Source organism: Rosa chinensis, chromosome 2 (assembly GCF_002994745.2).
Source record: "Rosa chinensis cultivar Old Blush chromosome 2, RchiOBHm-V2, whole genome shotgun sequence".
Classification (NCBI taxonomy): domain Eukaryota; kingdom Viridiplantae; phylum Streptophyta; class Magnoliopsida; order Rosales; family Rosaceae; genus Rosa; species Rosa chinensis.
In genome coordinates this window covers 69,165,430-69,188,619 of record NC_037089.1, presented here as the reverse complement: position 1 = coordinate 69,188,619, position 23,190 = coordinate 69,165,430, and the positions used below count along the sequence as shown (strand labels likewise).

Below are 23,190 nucleotides of genomic sequence, written 5' to 3'. Positions count from 1 at the left end.
AATTCGCAATAGAAGGGAATAACATGACAGTCTGAACTCTGATTGTGTGAATAACATCATTTATTCTGCATGTATTGGTTTTGTAAGAGGTAATAATTGATTCATAGCCCATTCTAGTAGCCATTAATTCAGAAAAATGGCAAGTTATGTGATCAAAACACAATTTTAGAAGACTCTCATCTCTCCCACCCTAACTAAGGTCATTGGAATAGGAAAATGGCTACCAGATTAAGTATAAAACAACAAAAAGGAGTGTAAGAGAAAAGAGAGAAAGGCAAAATGAACACATCACCACCATCATTACAATCATCACTAACCAGCCCACAGACCAATCCTAAATTCCAAACATCTCTCTCTCTTTACCTTTTTTCTTCAACCTTCTTCCCTTCCCCACTTTTCTCTCCTTTTTGCACCCTCCCTTTGGTTGCACCTCCCCCTACAGAAGGCTACATTACACTAACAACCCATCTCTCTCTCTCTCTCTCTGGTTTGCACTTTCTTTAAAACATATATATGTAATATTTTAAGTACATGAAAATTGACAAAGGGGTACAAAAACCCTTCTTTTCAACAACACCATTCATACTTCTCCAGTTCAACATATATCTCCTTCTCTTTCTTTCTTTTAAACCAAAGAAAACAAGGGCTAGCTAGATTGAACACCACTATCGAAAAACCAGAAGAAGCAGAAGAAGAAGCAAAAGAAGAAGAAGGAGGAGGAGGAGGAGGAACAGCAGGAGGCATCGAAGAGAGGAAACAGAGGATGGTGATGATGATTGGTGGAAGGTTCAACTATGGTTTAATAGTATTCCTGATCCTATTGGGTCATTTCTTCTGTTCAGGTGAATTTCTTTGTCCTGATATGAACTTCGGGTTGCTTCTTTACAGTTTTATATTTGGTTTTCTTTCTAATCCAATGTGACAGCATCTCTCAATTTTCTCTTGTTAAAAAATATATTGTGGCAATAATCCCATTAGCTTCTTTGTCTTTTTCCTTGTTTCTTTCTGTCTTTGACAAATGAATTTTTTTCCTTAATAATCCACTTCACATCAACTTTCGGCTACTAATAAGAATCTAGCTATGTGATAATTGAGGATCTGGTTTTTGAGTCGGGCTTTGATTTGACCAATGAATATGCAATTTTCTTGCTCAAAAGGAATTTTGTCATTTCAAATGTGATTCTTGTTATGAACTCTTAATTGAACACTATAGAAACTTCATATCAAATCCTTGCAAGCATAATTCTTTCTTTTATTTTTCTTCTTCTTTTAAGGTACACATTCAATTTTTTTTGTGCATAACAAATTTAATTTTGAATCATTTTAGGTACAGTTTTCCTGAAGATGACTACTTATTCTCTCTCTCTCTCTCTCTCTCTCTTCCTCTTTTCAGAAGTAGGCTTTGATTTGACCAATGAATATGCAATTTTCTTGCTCAAAAGGAATTTTGTCATTTCAAATGTGATTCTTGTTATGAACTCTTAATTGAACACTATAGAAACTTCATATCAAATCCTTGCAAGCATAATTCTTTCTTTTATTTTTCTTCTTCTTTTAAGGTACACATTCAATTTTTTTGTGCATAACAAATTTAATTTTGAATCATTTTAGGTACAGTTTTCCTGAAGATGACTACTTATTCTCTCTCTCTCTCTCTCTCTCTTCCTCTTTTCAGAAGTAGGGTTTAGAGTACTAGTTCTTCAAATTTTCAATGATGCTGTTCAATTTAGATTTTCCCCCTTAGTTTTTGCTTATATATATATTTGACTAACCTTTATAGTTTTTACTGTTTTCCCTAAAAGTTCAAGAAGAAAACTTTGCTTGAATGATTACTAATAGGGAAAAATTGTTGAGCTGGTTTTTGGTACCCATATATCACAAGCTCAACTTTCTGGTTTGAAACTGTTTATAGGGTATGATGTTGTTTTTGAATCGGGAACAATTCAAATTTGGTACCACTATTTCCATATTCAAAAGGCACTGAACAGAATAAATAAAGCTTACTTTACTTGTCATTTCTAGTACAGGTTTGAAGGTGAGAATTAAAGAACAAAACCATGAACAGAAACAGCTACATATTACTACTTCAATTTCCAGAACCCAGAAAGACATCACAACCCCAATAACCACAGTTCCTACAATAACTCCCACCACTCCCACTTCATCAACACCAATTATGAACCCTACTTCCACACCAGATTCAACCTCTCCAGTTACTACAACCCCCTTTTCTACTACCACAACATCATCCACTTCTGCAAGTTGGTGTGTTGCTAGCCCAAGTGCATCACAAATGGCATTACAAGTTGCCTTGGACTATGCTTGTGGCTATGGTGGCACTGATTGTTCAGAGATTCAGCTTGGTCGAAGTTGTTACAACCCAAATACTGTCCGAGACCATGCTTCTTTTGCATTCAATAACTTTTATCAGAAGAATCCAGTTCCAAATAGCTGCAATTTTGGTGGCACTGCTGTCATCACCAACAATGATCCAAGTAAGATACCACCTCTTGTTTTTGCATTTTTTTTTTTTTTGATTTGCTGTTACGAAAATGTATTATGTTAGACAGCGCGCTTCACATGTTAGGTTGCGGAACCTTTGATTAGGTATATCCTCATTTTGTAAACCAATTTTGAAACATTACATACTAGATATCTGACCAAAGAGCATTACCTAATGCTTTAACGCAATTCAATGTGAATTCCTTTATTCTCACTTCCTTTTATTTTTCTTTTTTCCATCATTGTGTTTAGGTACTGGGACATGTCAATATCCATCCACTAGGTAACCCTCCCATCTCTGATTACTACAGTTCTCCCACCACCTATTTAGTGAGAAAGATCAACTTTCTTATTTGTATACATGCAATGGGTTTGCAGCACAAGTTCATCGGTTTTGAACACAACAAATTCAAGTGGCTCAACGGTTTTCGGTGCAGTACCTTCTGGTCCTTCTACCTCTTCAGCAGCTGCTGCTGCAAGTTCGCACAGCCTGCGAAATTTGTTCACTATGATGTCTCTGACGGTGGTACTACTCGCTTAAAAGGCTCCAGTGGACTTCCCCGACTAAAAATTGGTGTTTGGTTTGGGGGTTAGAATGTAGCATACATATGGGGAGGTACACATTTACATACTAGTGGCTTATTACATTGAGATGTCTCATCTCCTGTAATGGATATATCAATGAGTTTCTTTCTTAGTGATGAGATTGAGAGACCTTAGAAAACGAGATAAAGCAATGTGGGAATGTGTTGGTTCTTGTAGAGGTAGCATTGTAGCAGCTACCGAACACTAAGAAAATGTTGTAATTACCGGGAATAGAAAATTTTGACAGGAACTTATTGAAATAGTGTGTGTGGGACTAATGTACCCATTATATATGGTTGAAGTGAAATATGGGCTTGGTCAGCTTTCTGTTGGGTCTGGGTCCGTCTGCAGAAGCGGGCCTCTTGTACTCATTCCCTTCTTTTAATTTTTTGTTTTTTTTTTTGTTTTCCCTTTTCTTTGTTAATCCCAAATTGGCGTGGTTGCCAATCAACATAAAGCAAAATTGCGTTATATAGGAGTCTTAGCTACTTGCTAGGAGAAACCCTTTGAGGAGTTTTATATTTTTTACGAAAAATTCTAATATGGACCAAGGTGTAGGTAGACCATAGGCAAAATGAAGGGCAAAATGAGACATTTGGTGGCAAAATATCTGATTTTTTTGCCTAGGTGCAGGTGGACCTTGGTCCATGGAAGTCTCTTTGATTTTTTACATGTATTTTAATAATCTGAACTATTTATGCTCTAGTTACATATACAGATATGAACCTTACAAAAAACTAATCAAATTGAAGTACTTCATTGTTATTGTGAGTTTGCTTTGAGAGCTTATTTTATCAAGGGTGCCTCTTAGTATGGAGATTTTTCTATGACATTACGACATTATTAATTTGATTCAGTAAGAGAGATTTTCACCGATTTTCACAAATCTAGTCAGATTAAAACCCACTTCTAGTTGACTTGTGATGAACAATTTGGTTCTAATAGCTCATTTAAGGATTCCAAGAGGGTCTACAAACAATCGTAAATAGAGTTCTCATAAAAAATAAAATATTGAGTGCGGTACTTTTAGCAAAGACTTCTATGTTGCATAAGAGAAATTATTCTGTGGTTTTGAATTACCACGTGGCTTTGTCATGTAGTGGTTTAAAGTTAATAACATCACTTGAATTTGGTCCTCACCAAGTATGAGAGTGAAAAAATAAAAAATAAATTAAGAGACCAATAAAGAATAACTACAAGTCATATGAGCCAATAATATCAATTTGGACCACCACGTGTAACATGGGTTGAGACTATATTACAATTTTCCGCAAGGAGGCATGTCCTAGTTTTTATTTTTGTTTTTATTTTCTAAAATCAATAAAAATGTGCATTTCTTGCTTATGAAAATTAATGCATCTTATAAATGTGTTAAAAGGAGCTTTAGATCCACATTTATGAAAGTAATCAAACGAAGCACAAAATGAAAATTTTACTCATTATACGGTAAATCACACCTTGCGATTTAGTGCTCAACCACTAAAGGAAATAATAGTATTGTTGAAGGAAAGAATTAGCAAATTGAATTGTTATAGGAAAAAATAACTTAAGCGGACTGTAAATCCTAAAAATTAATTTTCAAGAATTAAAAGTAAAAGAATTGCGGCAATTAAAAATGCATTCGGCGACCTTTTCTCAAATCATGAAAAATAAAGATAAAAAATATTTTTAACTTTTAATTGAAGAAATTAAAAGTAACAATTCGATATTTTCATTTCTTCCTTCTATGAGTTTAGAAAGTATAGGGAATATAATTTCGCGTCAATATAAAGTCTTAAAAAAATTATTTTCAAAAACATTACCAAAGATCCCCGTACAGTATTTATGTTATCATTGCAACTGTTTTAGCAAAAACCTGGTCCAACTGTCCAAGAGTGTCATTGTATTTTCTGTTGTCATGTACGTGAGGAGGCGCAGTACAGACTACCTGCTTCCACACAAGTCGCAGCCAGGGTCCATATATAGTCAGCTTTAAATCAATCATCTCACCGGTCACTGAGTTTTTTTTTTTTTTTTGAGAAGAGACACCAGTCACTGAGTTAAAATTTGATTGCAATTCTAGTCTAAACTTTGAAATTATACATAAAATAAAGTTAACATTTAATTGCACTTTCTCTTTGGAAAAACTACAAAATACGTACTAAATAAATTGAAATCTAGCGAGAAAACAAAAGTTTTGGCAAAATTAAGCGATAATTTCATATGGGTGTTGCTCCTTTCAATCTTTATTTATTTTTTTATTTTTTTGAAAAGTGCTCATTTCAATCATCAAAAATGCTTGAGATCACAAATAATTTTACCAAATATTAATACCAAATGATGTGGCAGGTGTCATATCATCAAACTATTTTTAGCATGTATTCTTATTTTATTTTAATTCTTTAAAATAAAAAGAGCAATAATTAAAAATTATTGTTGTTTAATTAGAAAAATGTATATGATAAACAACAGAAAAATGAAGAAAAAAGCCCTAAACAAAACCCTTCAATCATGGAAACTTTAACATGCAATTGTAGGAGAAGGCTATCAATCAAAACATAAAAAATAGAATATGAAGTTGCGTGTGACTTAATTCATTAGTTGACTGGCAATTGAATAATGATCTATTACTACTAGTGGTGGTAGTTTTCATTTTAGAAATAGAGATATGCAGTGATGGAGTAATGATGATATTCAGTTGATAACTGGATCTCTCTCTACCGGGTTTCATGTTCTTACATTGTTAAAGGAAAATAGAAATAGATATACTACTATATATGCAGTATAATAGATTTGATGTAATTTTTGCTATTCTCCTCCAGATTTCTTTGTTCTTTTGATTCTACAGATTATGTTGTTTTTTAGTTGGGAAAAAAATACAAACAGTACCCAATCTATGGCCCACTAATAACTTCAGTACCCAAGTTTTCAAAACTATCACTTTGGTACCCAGGTTATCTAGCCCGACCCAACTTTAGTACCTGGAGCCGTTAACTCAGTAACGACGTCTGACAGGTGGCATATATTGAAGGGTACTTTCGTCTTTTCATATTTAATTCATTATTTATATATATTGTTTTGTTTTACCTCTTCTTCGCTTGCTCTCTCTCTCTCTAGCCCAGCCCCCCCCCCCCCCCGCGGCCGCCTGAACCATGGCAGCAGCAACCAACCTCGTCCTCTCCCTTCTCCTCTTTTAGCTCGCCACCCTCTCCCTTCTCCTCTTTCAGCTCGCCACCACCGCGTACTCCATCGGCATCAACTACGGCACCCTCGCCAACAACCTCCCTAAACAGCATTTAGCTCAAGCACATTTGAAATCCTACAGGTTTCTTCTTTATTTAAACAACAATTCAGTCTCATAAGCTCACACCGCATCCAAACCCAATCAATCTTCCAAGTACAGATATAATTGTAAACCCAGAAACAAAAGAAAAAAGACACCACCAATTCTAGAAAAAGTTCCAATCTTGCATCCAAATCAATTCAATCAAAATCACAGAGATAAAAAAAATAAAAAAAATAAAAAAATAAAAAGAAAAGGAAAAGAGAACCCAGATGGAAAAAAGAGCTAAAAACATGGATTGAAAGGTATCAGAGCTTACCTCAATAGAGAATTAATGAAAGCCTACAGATCTGGGGAGACGGAGAGAAAGAGGGCAGTGAGTTTATGGAGCAAATAGAGCGCTTTTCTTGTGCTTCAATGGTTTTTTGGACTCCCTCCTCCCGCCGAGGTCGCCAACTTCCTCAAGACCCAAACCATCATAGACGCCGTCAAGATCTTCGACGTCAACCCTGAGATCATCAAGGCCTTCGCCAACTCCGGCATCTCCTTAACCATCACCATCCCCAACGGTGAGATCCCCGGCCTCACGAACCTAGCTGGGGCCCGGCAATGGGTCGTCCAGCACATCAAGCCGTTCTACCCGGCAGCCCCGCGCCTCCTCCTCGCCAGCCTAGCCCCCCCCCCCCCCCCCCCCCCCCCCCGCAGCCGCCTAAACCCCTGCCGCGAAGCCCCACAGCCGGCCAGACCAGCACACCAGGCCCTGTGGCCCGCATCCCGCGCCTGCCCACCCTCCATCTACCAGCAGGTGAAGGAAGAAGAAGAGAGAAGAAAAAAGGAAGAAGAGAGAAAGAGTGAAAAAAAAAAACGAAAACGAAAACGAAAAAAAATTGTGACCCAGCCCAAAGAAAAGAAAAAAAGAGAGAAAGATAGGTGATGCCTGATCAGACGAAGAGAGTGTAAGGAAGAAGAAGATGAACAGTGAAGGGACCATAATACCTTTCAAAGTTTGCCAGGTGGCTAACACCGTAACGACCAACAGTGTTTTAGGTACTAAAGTTGAGTCGGGCTAGATAACCTGGGTACCAAAGTGATAGTTTTGAAAACTTGTGTACTGAAGTTATTAGTGGGCCATATGTTGGGTACTGTTTGTATTTTTTTCCCTTTTTAGTTTGAGGAAGGGCGATAGCAAATTTGGTTGTTTGGTGAATCACCTTTTTTTTATGCTGATTAATTAGTTTCTTAATAAAATCAATGTAATTTGTAAATTATTAAATTGAATGTATTGACATGTAAGACGCCAACTTAAATGCCACATAATTTAGTATTGATTTTTGGTATAAAATTTTGGTGTCTGTAGCACTGCTCTTCAATTATTATAAAGAATAATAGCACGTTTTTAAAAAACAATATATTAAAAAAATGATAACATATGGTATGGGGCCTAACTATTTATAAACCAATCGTTTAGCTTTCATTTCATATAGTGCTTACATCTTCTCAGTTTCATATCCATCACCATCCCACCGGGTCCTTCGCCTATTGTGGTTATGGAGGACCATATTCAATCCCTCTTCCAACCCCTCATTCACAGAAAACCAGTCACAAACCATAAAACAACTTATGATTCCATATCAAACGTCGGAATTCTCATTTGTTTCATTTCTGTCATCTCGGTCGCAATCCTCTCATTCTGGGGAAACCACGAAGCTTCTAAAGGGTTTGACATCACCGTCCTAAACGACGTCCCTCGAGACCTCTCTGCCGGCCACCGCTTCAACCTCTTCTATGTCGCCAATGACAAAGCCACCCGCATCGTCCTCGACGCCAATGATTTCATCGAACACCTTCTTCACCCTAGCGACGACAACTTCAAGAAGCAAGTAAACCGTGTCACTGTGAGGCTCGTCAGCGTGAACCTAACAAACGCCGTGGGAGTTTTCGTCGTAGAAGACGACCGTAGCTTTGTGGTGAACATAAGTCCTTCTGTTATGGAAGAGGCCAACGTCGACCGTGCATTAGTGTCGGCAATACGACGTGGCATGGTGCGTGTGTGGCTTTGGGATGGCTGTTAGCATTAAAGCCACCCTCAAGTGCAAGAGGTACAAGTTATAGAATATGGGATTAAGTAAGGATGTCGAACCCACGAAGATTGGTAAATCATTTCCTAGCTAGGGAAAACCTAAGGAAAAACTAGAAGAATATTCAAATGTACAATCACAAACAAAGGCTCACAAGTGAACCAAAGTTCATGGTGAGTATGTGCAAGATGGTGTGTAGAGATTTGATTTTGATTTTGAGATTGGTTTCTATTCAAATTGAAACAATGAAATTAAGTAATATAAACTAACCTAAACAAAACAAGTTGTTATCAAATGGATGGGAGTTAGGGCATCGGGTTTCACCTTTTGCCTCCCTTGCAAGCATTAAAGCAATTGAATATGAATGATGCAAAGCTAATTGTCCAACTACGCTCTTAGCATCCGGATAAGACTACTAAGGCTTAAACCCCTTTCATTTTATTAACTCTAACCGGATAAGTCTAGAGCTAACTACCTAGAGACAAATTCAATTACCGGATAGGTCTCAATTATTTGCCCCTAAATGCATAAAGCTTAGAGTTTAGGTAACCAAGCAAGCAAACCAATCCTATCTCTAGGTGATTTTAGCTCACTACCCTCACATGCACACATGGTGTGCTTTCATGCTCCCTTTTTGCCTAGAGGTAATCAATCTCTAGGAAAAACTTCATGTCATGGCAAACACATAACTCAAATTGATTAGGTCTAAGTAATGCATTCAACTATTGACTTAGCATGTGAGAATGACAACATGAATTTTCATCAATTTATAAACAAAAGCATCAATCCAAGCAAGTTTGGCTAGGGCTTTCAACCCTAGCCCCAACTAGTTCACTACTCACACATAGCTAGATACACAAGCTTCAACATTCTATTAAACATCAAATACATAAAGAGATAGAGAGTAAATGGTGACTATTGATGATGCCGGAAGAGGTGGTGGAGATGGGTCTCCAAGAACATGATGTGGTGGTAGTCACCTCCTTCTCCTTGCTCCAAGCTCTTGATATTGGTAAGAATAGTGAAATTTGGGATCTCTAAGATGAGTTGTGGTGTTGAATGGTGGAGGAAATGAAGGTTATAGTTAGGGCTAGGCACGGGCCGGGATCTTGGTAATCCCGATCCCGGGCCCGGAATTATTTTTCGGGACGGGACGGGACGGTTAATGCTATTTTGAGAAGTGATCCCGACGGGCCCGAACCCGAACAGGACCGGGTCGGGACCGGGACATCCCGAAAAAAAAAATGCATCGGAGTTTAGATTTGTTCGTGTTCTGAGCCGCCTGTAGAAAACTTGAAGTTTGGATTTGAGCAACTTTGAATTCCCAGTTCGGATTGAATTCTTCCTTTCAGAGTAGCCATCCTAGGCTTCTCACCATGAACAAGTATCACGTGCTTGGGAGAAAGAAACTTCACCAGATCCATAATCCCTTTGGCATCTGTATGAGGACTGAAAGTCAATTGATGAATCTGGCAATGCAAACAAATCACCTCATGAATAAATTCCAATTAACTCGACAAAAAAGATATGAATTATGCTAAGGAGTAAGTGAAGAAGATAAACCTGGCATCGCACGAGGAGAGAGAGGGAGAAGAAAGAAAAGAAACTGGGGAGGGAGGGCCAGAGAGAGGTGAAGACGGGGGGGGGGGGAGAGAGGGAGAAGAAAGAAAAGAAACTGGGGAGGGAGGGCCAGAGAGAGGTGAAGACGGGGGAAGAGAGAGGGAGAAGAAAGAAAAGAAGGGGACAAGAAAGAAAGGAGGAATAAACTAATAAAAGGTGAGAGAGAGAGATGGAGACAGTACCAAGACAAAAGAAAATAGGAGCAAAGATAATATAAATTATACATATTATATATATATATATATAAATCGGTACGGGACGGGCCCAAACGGGACATAGAAAATGAGAACTGAAACCGATCCCGTTTTCACGGGACGGGCCCAAATAGTCAATTTTAAATTTTGATCCCGTCCCGTTTTGGCGGATTTCGGGACGGTTTCGGGACGGGACCGGGATTTCGGTTTTGGGTGCCCACCCCTAGTTATAGTGGTGGAAATGAAGGTTTGAGAGGTGGAGATGGTGGTTTTAGTGGTGGAAATGGTGGTGTCTTCTCTAGAGAGAAAAATGGATCTTGGATAGGATGAAGATGATTGAAAGGAGTCAAGAATCTGAATAATTGGTCTTTGGCCTCTTTTTGATCAGCTAGGTGTGTCATCTTTGGTCCCCAAGTGTGCAAGAGATGCTCTTACACCATTGTCCCCCAAATGGTCCCAAATTGGCAAGGTGATAAAAGGACAAGGTGTAGGGAGATATTTGAATTTCAAGTGATGGGAGATTCTCACCACCATGGTCCTCCTTTGCTGGAGAAAAGACCCTTCATGAGTAGCGGCTTGCCGGAAAAGTTTGCCGGAAAAGTCGTCGGAAAAATCGCCGGAAAAATCGATTTGCAATTTTCTTCCAATCTCCGTGTCTTCTTCCCCTAGCTTCAAATCTCCATATTTCAAGCCTCAAATAGTTATTTTATTCTCAATGCAAGGTTTCCTACAAATAAAAGGAAATGGATTAAAAAAGGTAAAATAGCATGGAAGACAAATCAATTTTCATAATTATGGGGCACAATTGCGTAAGTAATTTGTGACTCAACAATGGCATAGGGTCCGGTGCTCCGCCGGAGCTTGTGAACGGCATGGTGGAGTACCTAAGAATGGTGGCGGAAGGGTTTGGTGGCCTGAAAAGTGGTGCTTCCAGCTGGAAATTGCCAGAGGGCGAGGGCTACATTTGGTGGGAGGACAAGGACCCTGTAGCCGTGGCAAAGTTGTTGCACTATTATGAGGGGTACAGGAAGGGCTTCATTAAACGGCTGAATAGAGCTATAAAGGATGAGTGGCATGATTGGACGGTGGATGATGCGTTAGGCATGCCATTACAAAATTTGTGCGATAAATATAATTTTTCCAGGTCCAGCTATTGAGGTGGGTTTAGATTCAGGTTTCTATTTTAATTGTAGCATGAATGTATTGTGCTTGTTGATCTTGCACACAAACAAGGATTAGTCGTGTGGAATCAAATGGATATATATGAATCATATGATCGATAAAACATTAAAACCTTAACCTTAAACATCAATACAAGAGTCCACGTACATAGAGTACATTCCGAATAATAATAGAGACTCATCTAACCTTTTGTGCTCTATGTTCTTTTGCACAAAAAGTTTGTTGTACAATATGATATACAATGCCAATGCAAGTAGCTATAGGCACCATGTTCAAGTTCAACCATAATTCTCTTGTTCCTTTCTCAGTTTCTCTACTCAATTAATCAATGTGTTTCGAGTCTTAATTTTTTTTTTTGGTAAATAAATGAGTATATTAAATCAAAGAGGGGAGGGCAAAGTCCAGTACAATTAAAGCCAGAAGCAAAAAACTTACAAAAACAAAGGGAAACAAGCCATCCAAAAGAAAGCAAATCAAACCAAAACAGGAAGCAAAGCAAGGACAAAAGCTAAGTAGCAGCTAAGTTCCACTTTTAAGCAATGGTTCTATTAGTGCTTGTGGACTTAAACTTGGTGGAAATGATCCTGCATCTAATCATGGTGATAATATGCTTGAAAACCACAAAGGGAACACATCTTTCACTCCTAAAGATGCGATTATTTCTCTCTTTCCAGATGAAGTAAACAGAAACCGAAAGGCCAAGCTTCTTGATGGTAGAAGAGAGAGATTTACCGCCGTACCGAGAAGAAGCCCAATCAACAAATAAAGGCCATGGAGGGTTCAGCCAAGGTACCCCACAAGAACAAAGAACTTTCTTCTAAATATACCGAGAGAAAGAGCAGGTAAAGAAAAGATGATTGATATTCTCAGGAAACAAACCACAAAGAGGGCAGAGATGATTGATTTGAGGAGAATAAACAATGACTATAGAATGGGTAGATTGTCATTTATTTTCATATTTATTCCTGACTATATATTTTTTTTTTTTTAAGTTATGCTCTATGGAAAGTAAATGGTAAGAGTGCCGCAACTATTCATCTGATATAAGAATGAGAGAAGGCTCAAGGCATAATAAATCCACAACGATCGAGAACTTTTAGTACATTGAGGGCATGTTTACTTATTTGGAATGGGAGGGAATGATTACGGGGTAAAAGTATTCATGCGTTTACTAACACATAAAGGGAATGATTCCGGAAAAAAGTATTCATGTGCAGAAAGGGTGCAAAAGCTTCTGTAAGCACTATGGGGGAGGCTCGAGTGCCAAAAGGGATGGAGGCAACTATGGGGGTTGAAACTTCCTAATAAAATCAAGGTCTCCTTATGGAGAGCATATAGCAGTTTTCTACCTTGTGCATCTGCTTTGAAACAAAGGAAAGTGTGTGAAAGTGGGCGTTGTATGGGTTGTGGGTATAGTGATGAGTAGGTGATTCCCTCTTTGTGGGATTGTCAGCTTGCCCACAAAGTTTGGAAAGCACACCTTCTTAACTGATGTGTGCAACGTTTGGAGCTGGGAGAGGGATTTCTTTGAGCTATTCTTACATGTAGAGTCTGTGGCCAGAGAAGATGATTTGGAGTGGTTTGGTGCGCTAGCTTGGCAGATTTTGCACGAGAGAAATAATAGAATACATGTCAATGTAGTGGTGGGGGCAATAGGGTTGCACACGGATTGGGTTGGATCAGTTTTGACTCCAAACCATCTCCATGCCAAAGTGAGCAGTTTAAGCATTTTGGAAAACCGGTCATTAAAAACAATAATCTCAATCCGACTCAATCCAATCCAATCCAATTAAAGATGGTTTGGTTTGGTCGGTTAGGCGGTTTTCACCTATATAATATTAACATGCTATTTATGAAAAAATTCATAGTAAAAATTCAATCTCTAGAATTGAAATTATGGAAAATGCTTTGGATCCCAAAATTTCATACAAAAAAAACCATCTCAAATGACATGACATTGATCACATCAGCCCTAATGAACCTCAAAATATTCAAGCTGTCATTTTTTTATATATATTTAGAATATGTATTTAAATTAGTTTATTTATCTCTAAGATATTAAAAAACGGAAGAAAAAAAATGCGGTGAAGTTAATCAATCCAACAAGCGCGCAAACTCATGTCTTGATAAACCCTAAAAAATGCAAAACTCATCCTCTATATATCGCAGCCAGTAAATTCTTTGTTCTATTGTAAACAAAAAAAAAAAAAGAAGAAGAAGAAGAATAAGTAAATTTGTTGTTCTCTCTTTTAATTTCTTGAACCAATCCAGTGGATTCAAATTTCAAAAAAAGTTGGTTAAATTAACTTCTGTATTGATTTGTATCTTTCTTAATCTTTTATTAAGAGCTAACTCACATTTTTTCATCATAATCCCTTGTGATTATGATATACAAAGCCAATTTATGCCTTGTGGTTGCTATATTCATAATCATCTTCTTTATTTTGGATTTTCATACGCAAGACCTTTTATTTATTCAAATCCTAGATGATTTTTCGTCCCTTGAGTTCCAAATTTTGGTGCAGCATGAGATGAGGATGATGATGACAAGTGGTATATGAGAATATCCCTGGTATTTGAAAATCAATTTTTGGGATTGCAGGGAAACATTATTTTTCTCATTTAATATAATATTAAGTAATTGCATATATAATGGAAACTATATAAATGAAAATTAATTGACATAATTACATGTTGGAAATAACTATGAATGAGGTGGCAATGCCACATCATTTGGGATTGAAATTTGGTATAATATTTTGGTGTCTCTAGCATCACTCTAATTAAAATCCAAAACATATAGTCCAAAACTAAAACCTAAATTAGATTCAAAGTGATTCACGTATTTAACGACTTAGCCATCTATACTAGCTTAATATGATAGTATTAAATGTCAAAGAATGAGAGATTGGGAGATCAGAGATGTGATATGAAAGGAAAAAAAAAATTGTAGCTATTATATACTAACATTTTAGGCCTTTGGTCCTTGAATTCAATATGATAGTATATCATTTGAGAATAAAGTTATAACTAAAGATTTAGAACTTACTTAGAACAAACCGGACAAATGAATATATATTTATTATGTGTGTGTGTGTGTGTGTGTATAAACATTTTCTCTTATACTTCAAACATACTGGTCGGTTCGGGTTCCATAGTTTAAGTACAAGAGAAACCAAACCAACTCAGTTCATAAATGGTTTGGTTCGGTATTGAACCGATTTTCAATTTTTAAAGTTAAAAAACCTTAACTAAACCATATTTATCTGTCGGTTTTGGCCGGTTTGTACCATGTTTCGCACACCCCTAGGGGGTAGAGAGCTTGGTGGAGAAAGCAGCTTGTTGGTGGGAGGTCTATTAAAGGTGGAAAGTGTGACTGACCATTTGGGAAAAGTGAGGACGACCACCTTAAGAGTACAGCGATGGGTGAAACCTGGGCATGGAATGATTAAATTGAATATTGATGGGCTTTAGGAGTGGGACAGGGCGTGTATGGGACTGGTGCAGTATGTCGGAATGAGTTTGGGGATTGTCTTACGATGTTGGTCGTATCGGGCTTGGGATTTGTAAGTCCCCAAAATTGTGAATTCCTTGCATTGGTTATTCTGTGTGCAAGCTGGCTTCTCAAATGTTTGAAATTGAAGGATATGCCCATAACGTGTTTTTAGCGTTGGATTCTTTAGGGAACTCATTGGAATCCTCCCCAGGAACCTTTTATCAAGATCAATTCAGATGAAGCATGGGAAGCTACTTCAAAATTGGGTGGTACTGGTGCTATTTTAAGAGATCATAGAGGTTGTTTCCTTACTGGAGCAAGTTACTCCAATCACTTCAATTTAGCTAAGCTATGGCTTTGATTGAAGGTTGCTTTTTGGCAGTGAGAATTAACAAATTGCACGTTCAATGTGAGTGTGACTGCAAGGATCTTGTGAATTTTATCAACAACAAAGATTGCAGTGAAAGTTGGAGGCTCAATCCTTTTGTTAAAGATATTCAAAGGTTCAAGAATTTCTTCCAGGCTTTCTCTTGCATCTGGATTCCCCGTGGAGCTAACCATGCAGCTGATGCTACGGCCAAGCTTGCAAAGCAGAGGTTGCTATCCCAAGAGTGGGTAGACCAATCACCAACCTCTCTCTGTTGTTCTTCAAAGAGATGAGCTCTCTCGCCCTCTAGATTAGGGTGTTTAGAAGGACTTTTGTTGTTTGGGTTTAGTTTATTTTTACTAAAATTTCTTCTTGTTCTCCTTAATTTGTTGTACTTTGTGACTTTTTCCTTTCTTTAATGAATTTCCAAATAAATAAATAAAAAGCGTTGGATTCTGCTCAAGAAGACTTTAGCGTGGATGGCGCTCTGGTCGATGAAGCAAAGATGCTTTAAAGTTCTTTCCAGTCCTGCAGTTTGGGCTATGTCCCCAAAGATTGTAATAAGGCTGCACATTGTGTAGCAAGAGAGGCGTTATCCTTATCTTTCCCTACCTTTTGGTGGTTGATGGAGCCGGAGTGACTTTCTCTAATTTTAGCTTATGAGTCCATTACTTGAGTTTTGTAAATGAAGTGTGGTACTCTTCCTATCCGTCTATGGAAGGTTTAATGAGGCTACTATATATTCCTTGATGTAGTTCTTCGACTATGAATGAAACATTCTTTTGATGAAAAAAAATCTATATATATCTTTCTTGGCAATTGAGAACCAGAATTGAATTATGAAAAACCAATAATACAAAATCAAATCCATAATATTGATATACATATACAATAGAATTAACCATGAAGAAACTTCAAACTTCAATATCAACCAATGAAAAATAGAATAATTATCCAAAAATAATAATGTATTTTAAATATAGAGATTGAAAAGGTTGGATTTAAAACTAGGGCTTTCGTTTATAAATCTTTGGCTTTTAGTGGCAAGCGAGATGGTAGCAACATAAATCGTGAAAATTGAATTGTAGGAGAGTAATGGCTTTGCAAACAACAACTTTGTCAACATGTGTAAATTTTTCTTTGGAGATGAAATTTGTCGATGCGGATGTGTCCCTTTTTATGTTATAGGAGGATTTTGCCAACAAAAATATTAGTTGGCAAATGTGTCGGAAAGTTTGTTGCTACACATGTTCCTTTCTTCTTCTTTTTTTACAGGGGGATTTTTCTGACAACTAATTGTTGGTAATTGTATCTTTTTTTTTATGGCAATAAAGATTCGTTGGACCTAATGTGTTTCTTTTTAATTTTTGTTTTATGGGAGAACTTTGGTGACAAACAATCTCTTTGCCAAAATATATATATATTTTTAGGCAAAGCACCAAAATGAGGTAAAATTATCTCACTTACCTCAGCAACAAGTTTTTATTCCCACTAATCCAATTTTAAGTAAAATAACAAGTTTTCCCTTAGATTAATTAATAAATTACAGCCATGCCATCGATCTCTCTCTCATTCCCACTGCGGACGACTTCTAGAGTTTAGGCGCCGACTGACCACGATCTCTCTCTCTCTCTCTCTCTCTCTCTCTCTCTCTCTCTCTCTCTCTCCCTCCCTCTCTCCCTCCCCATGACATTGGCTTCGGCGACGACGCGAAGGAGGAGGAGGAGGCTATGGTGCGGTAGTTAGAAGTTGGAAGGAACGATTTGGCTACATTAGAAGTTGGGGATCCTGAAGCTCGGCCATTGATATTCCATTTTCTCTAAGGGCGTGTAATATGGGCTTGTGGATACATATATGGCATATCATCTTCTTCGTATTCGCAGTAGAAAGACCAGGAGTGTAATCGAGGTCGAAGACGACGAGAGTAGGTAAGTTCTGGTGTTGTGTGAATATCTTGAAATGAATGCACAAAGTTATTAACTTTTTAAATAGTTGTTGACTACTAAAGAATTAAAATTATTAGCTTGACTTTTAATTCCAACTCCATACCCAAATCATTCCAAGATGGTCCCAATCTTCAAACTAACCAAAAGTATCCCAGAACTAAATATCAATTTGTAAATTGTAAGGGGACCCCAAAATTAAAGTTAGTAGCTATATCCCAGAATTAAAGCTAATAGCTAACTAGCTATATCAATTTGTAAATTGTAAATGGACAATCTCTTTTAGAGAAGAGCAAAAGGTTCGATGCAAAAAAAAAAAATGTTTATTAACCCCCAATAGATGTCTACTGGGGGGCAGTAGACGTTTTGAATTAACGTAATCTCATCATTTTTTTTATTTAATCAAAGTTTTATTTGTCTAATTTAAGGAAGATTAGTTCTCATTCTGGCGACCGAAAGTTCTATTGGGGGGCAATAAACCTTGTCGGCGACCTATGAAATCTCTGACGACCTCCAGCGAGGTTTTCAGAAAAGTCCGGTGGGCGGTGATCCGTGACCAGATTCCTGCGAAGTTGGTCGGAATCCAGCAACCGATGACCTGATTCCGGTGAAAGTTGGTCGGAATCCGGCAAAGTCTTTTATGGGTTCTCTCTCTCTCTAAGTAACAAAGGAGTGAGGGTAAAATAGTCTTAAAAAAAAAACTTAATGTGGTATTAGGGAAGACTTCCTTAAAGTGTTTTGGGTAAGGAAAAATTTAAAAAACTTAATGAAATAAGTGGGGAAAAAACCCCTGGAAATGGGGTAAATGGACAAAAACCCTTTTTTATATGGGGATGAAAATACGTGAGTCATCATTTGGAACGAGGGCTTAAAAGACCATGGGCACCTGCCCGACCTAACCCGCAGCAAAGGCCATCTCGGCCCTGTCAGTTGGGCATGAGGCAAGGCTAGAGCACAGTTCAAAGCAAGCCCATTCAACTCAAAAGCCCATTCAATTCCAGTATTAATATTTTTTTTAATGTAATTATTAGTTGAATATGTGAACTAATTATTGCATTAGGCCATATTGTCCTTTAATTTTGTATTTTATCTTGTTCAATCATTAACATATCATAATTTTTTATCTTCCATTTTTCTATCTTTGTAAAATAGTAAAGGCCGTGAGAAGTAAAAACCCTAAGCGTGTGTTTCTCTCTGCACGCACCTAAACCCTAGTTTTAATAGTGGCGGCAGGGTTGCTCTTCCCCTGCGCTTATATCAACACCCATGGCTTCCATTGAGGATGTCACTACCTCCTTTGCTGCGTCTCTTGCTTTAGCCGGCAATGAGGTCATCGATCTGTCTCGTCGGACTGGAGGTACATAGCGGCGCCCCCAACAATCCTACCTACTAGCCAAACCCTTGGCAAAACAGCCTGCTGCACTCAATGATCTCAGATGATTCTTCAGAAGAGAGTGGGTGCTTGATAAGGGTTTCAAGATCTAAGAGAGAGAGAGAGCAGAACCTTTTCATCCTGGCTTTTGACCTACAACGTGATCGAAACAAGGTTCTTCAGGGTGGTCCGTGGCAGATTAACCATGCCCTGATAGTGCTGCAAGAATATGATGGCATAGCGCCGATTAGCTCGGTGGAGATAAGCTCGCTATTCTTTTGGGTGAGGATCTCCAACATTCCACCAGCTTTTGAGGACCTAGACACCATCAAAGATATTGCGTCTGTGGTTGGAAAGTTCTTGGAGTTGGATGAAAACTATTTGATAACATGGGAAATGTTAGGGTTAGGGTTGCTCATGAACTATCAAAGCCCTTCTTTCTGCAGAAAACGCTCCGCCTTGCTCCTGGGGTGGAAGCGGATATATCCTTCTTTTTTGAAAACTTGGTCGGGATGTGCAACTCATGCCATTTTCTTATGCATGACTGCAATCGCTGTCTAGTCAGTATGGTGGCTGTAACACATGCTCGAGCTCGGGCTAATACTGAAAAGAGAGTGGATATTGGAACCCCATCCTTGAGTTTTAATGCAGGAACTTTCATAGAGGGCACATTCCGCTCCCATAGTGTGCAAACACCAGTGCTTCCGCCGGTCAGCAAGGCTCTTTTTGGACCCTACATCTTTGGACGTAAGCCTGTTATACTGCAGGAGAAGCTTCTTCCTAAAGAACCTGAAAATTCTTTGGCTTTTGTCCCAGCCATTGACCTCCTTGATAACACTAAGTCTCCCCCCAAAGAAAACGCCGCTATAGGTTCACCGTCAAAGATGATTGAGCTAGTTTTTTAATCTACATTTCCTGCTCCAACTAAGAGGGAGGAAACGATGGGGCAGCCAAAGAAAGCATCCGAAACTGAAGCAAATGCTCCTGCCAAGGTGGAGCCATGAACTGAGAAGTGAGTACACCCTCCAACCTCTAAGGCCTCTCCCAAAAAACTGAAGATTTTGCTCCCAGAATTGTTCAAGAAAGTGAATATTCAGGATGCACCAACAAAGAAGTTGAAAACACCATGCTTCCCGAGTAAATTTTCAGCGAAGTCTCTTGGTCTCCTTGAAGCCCCTGGAAGCATTCTGGTGCCGATGGATCCAATGATGGAAGTGAAAATGGAACCAAAAAAGAAGAGAGGAAGGCAATTGGGTGCAAAAAATAAAAATCCATCCAAATCCAAGAAGATTTTTGCAGCATATGTGGCCTATTTTGAGTATCTTCCCAAGCCTCCTAGCCCTAGTGAGAAGGGCACAAGGAGAAAATTTAAGTTGTTTTTTGTTTTGTGACTTAACCTATTTACTATGCTATTGTGTAGTTTATAGGCTCACTTGGAATAAGTGAGCATTGATTTGTATTAGTGAGTGGTGTTAGCATATCGCTCGTCTTACTTGCCATATGAGCAGTGACTGATATGTATTCGTGTCATTCTGGCCTTAATGAAATGAAAATCCTATTATTATTGATTCAAAAAACATTACATATAAATATAATGGGCTGGCCCTTGCCTTGCCAAAAAGCCTAGCCCGACCCAGCCCAAAAAGCCCATAAGGCTTTAGGCCTATGAGCGGGCTTGGGCCTTAATTTTTAAGAAAAAGCCCGGCCTTACATAACCTGAAAAAAAAAAAAAATTGTTATGGCCTTGCTCTATCAGCCCGGCTCGAGCCCATTGATTTCTAGCAGGGTAGGGCTAGTCCTGCCCATTGATGTCCCTTACATGGGATTGGATGTGATACTTCTAATTATTATTATTTTTTTGTATGAAAGGACTTTGCCGATGACTATTCCGTCGACAAATGTGTCTGTTTTGATAGTGATGAAAACTCGTTAGATAAGATGTGTTCCTTTTTAATTTTTATTTTATGGGAGGTCTTTTCCGACAAATGTTCAATCGGCATTTATTTTATGACGACAAAAATTCGTCAAATGACCGGGATATATTCCTTTTAAATTTTCGTCTTATAGGAGGACTTTGACTACAAAACATTCATTGACAAAACTTTTAATATCAATGCATTTTACATATTCTATCTTTTATTAGAAGATCGATGTCGATTGATAGTTTGATTAGATGTAGACAATCTGTAATCTCTAGTATGTAGTTAATATTTGGTATTGTCATAATTGCAAAAAAAAAAAAAAAATCTATATACAGTATGGGAATTTTCTTAAGTACGTATGTATATCCTATCTAGGGATGGCAATAGGGTGGGTTGGGGATGGGGATCAAAATACCATCCCCATCCTCGAAGTCATTCTCCACCCCCATCCCCACCACAATCCCCAATAAAAATATATTGGGAATTCCCCATCCCCATCCCCACTGAGGACTAAGCTTTCAAACTTGCTCCAAATCCCCAATAAGAATTTAATAAATAAAATATTTTTTTCTCATATTGAATTTTTTAAAATCAAAATCTATAACAAATAAAATTAAAACATGATTAAGGTGAAGGATTAAGAAAGAGTGAGAACGCGCCTCACACGCGGAGAAAGAAGGAACAAAGTCTTGCTTCACGATATCTCTCCCGGCCGAACGCCGCCGGCGCTCCTACCGTTGCATTCCGGTCCGGGAGAGGATGATGGTTTGGGCTAGTAGCGTAGGTCTATGGCAGCGGTTTGGTCCGGGGTTGGAGAATGGAGACTCGATTTCAAAGGGGGTAGATCAAACGTAAGTCTCTGCCTTGTTTCGGTTGGACACGAAGGCTTTGTGCCAGTCTAAGCACCTTATGTGCCTTATCTGCTCTAGGTAGGTGGCGAATTCTTTGTTTGGTCAAATGATCACAGCCTCCTAGTGGCAGGATGAAACTAAATGTTGTCGGGTTTATCCTCCGGCGGCAACATAGTAGGAAAGCGCGCTGTGCAATTGGTAATTATGCTACATTGTAATCGGGTTACATATCGAGTTATCTTTCTGTTATGTTACCGCTATGTTAAAGCAAATTGAGTAGCCAATAGAGCACTCTTTGCTAGTTGGTGCTTGTTAGAATACATGTACTTTGTAGAGATTCTTGATACTAGTTCGGGATTTCCTCTAGATGCTTATCGTAATTAGGGGTTTCGGCTCCATGTCCCCCTCTTGTATTCGACAGTTTCATTAATCAAGGCTTGAGGGCAGCCGCACCAGCCTTTTATTAAAATAATAATAATAATAATAAATAAAACATGATTAAATTCATAAAATAATAATTCAGTGAGTGCAAAATTCAAAAACACCATTAAAGTAAAAGTGTAGCTATTAATGTAAAATAGTAAATGTTTGTAATGTATATTATAAAAAATAAATTTATATGTATATATAAATTAAATATATGTATATATTATTGGGGCGGGTTTGGGGATGGGGATCACAATACCATCCCTGCCCCATCTCCAATCTTAGATACTCATCTCCATTCCCCATTTGTCCCCGAATTCTCCTCCATTAGAGGCGAGTATCCAATAAAACTCCGCCCCGCTAGAAATTTTTGTCATTCCTAATCCTATCAAACTCTGCGAAGATGAATTGTGGCACACCACTGCTAAGAAAGGTGGCGAACCTTGTAGATTAATCCATGTTCTCGATCACGTCTTTTGGGTGAGGATCTCTACTCAAACTTTCTTCGCCGCGAAGAGTTCAAATATTTATGACTTTGGATTTATAAGCTCATTCATTTCAAGAACAGATCCAAATCTCAACCTTTCAGAACCAACAGTCCAACACGTACCAGTGATCACGCGTATGCATGTACGGTTCTTCACATTATATGCATTATATGACTCTGAGTCTTTATCTGTAAACTGCATGTGATAAATACAGTAATAAATGCCTAAGACAGGAAATATCTGATTAAGAAAGGCAGGTTGATGCTTAGCCACAATAATTTCTAAGCCGACTACAAAACTTTATTAGATATTCATAGAGAAGAAAATTAATTAACTTCATGATTGGATAGACAAGATAGATATAGATCGAATAGGAATCGCACTCGGACTCTTTTATTAGCTTGGGCGTTCTTGAGACATATATTAATTAGTCTTTTCGTACAGAACAAAGTATAAACAAAGAAAGAGACAAAGAGGGTTAATTTGTACGTTAATGCTTCCAACTGCATGTAACTGGAGCAAGAATGCAAGATCATGATTCAATACCTTTTCAAATTTTGCAGGTTAGTTGATCAGTTGGGCCGGGCATGAAAACACAATGAAAATTTAGTAGTTTCTTCTAATTTAATGCATAGTTTGGAATAGTTAATCACTTCACCATGACTTGATGACATGGTTAGCTTCATGTAATATTCATGCATGCTTAAGAGTAAGGATCGGAACAAGAGAAAAAATAATGTGTATTATTCAGCAACTGAATAATAAATATAGCAAATTAAAATAGCTAGTTATAATTAACAGATATATATCTGATCGACTGATCACAACCATTAAGTGGGATCTAACAAAAAATGGCCATATACGTACGTATATATGGTATCCTAGCCTTAATTTTTTTTTTT

General features: G+C 38.0%; 1 protein-coding gene across 1 annotated transcript; it reads left to right on the top strand.

The window, feature by feature from the left end:
- Positions 1 to 346: 346 nt before the first annotated feature.
- Positions 347 to 3,423, top strand: LOC112189172 (glucan endo-1,3-beta-glucosidase 1). The gene is made up of 4 exons (XM_024328441.2): positions 347 to 842; positions 2,028 to 2,495; positions 2,755 to 2,785; positions 2,881 to 3,423. Exons 1-4 carry the CDS (start codon positions 764 to 766, stop codon positions 3,041 to 3,043), a joined length of 741 nt encoding a protein of 246 aa, XP_024184209.1. The 5' UTR covers positions 347 to 763; the 3' UTR covers positions 3,044 to 3,423.
- Positions 3,424 to 23,190: the final 19,767 nt, after the last annotated feature.

What these genes read in the sequence shown, in the direction of transcription:
- LOC112189172 (XM_024328441.2), top strand. Translation starts at nt 764, where the DNA reads ATGGTGATGATGATTGGTGGAAGGTTCAACTATGGTTTAATAGTATTC. An exon ending in GGGTCATTTCTTCTGTTCAG is followed by an intron (nt 843 to 2,027) that starts GTGAATTTCTTT and finishes TTTCTAGTACAG; the next exon opens with GTTTGAAGGTGAGAATTAAA. An exon ending in CATCACCAACAATGATCCAA is followed by an intron (nt 2,496 to 2,754) that starts GTAAGATACCAC and finishes CATTGTGTTTAG; the next exon opens with GTACTGGGACATGTCAATAT.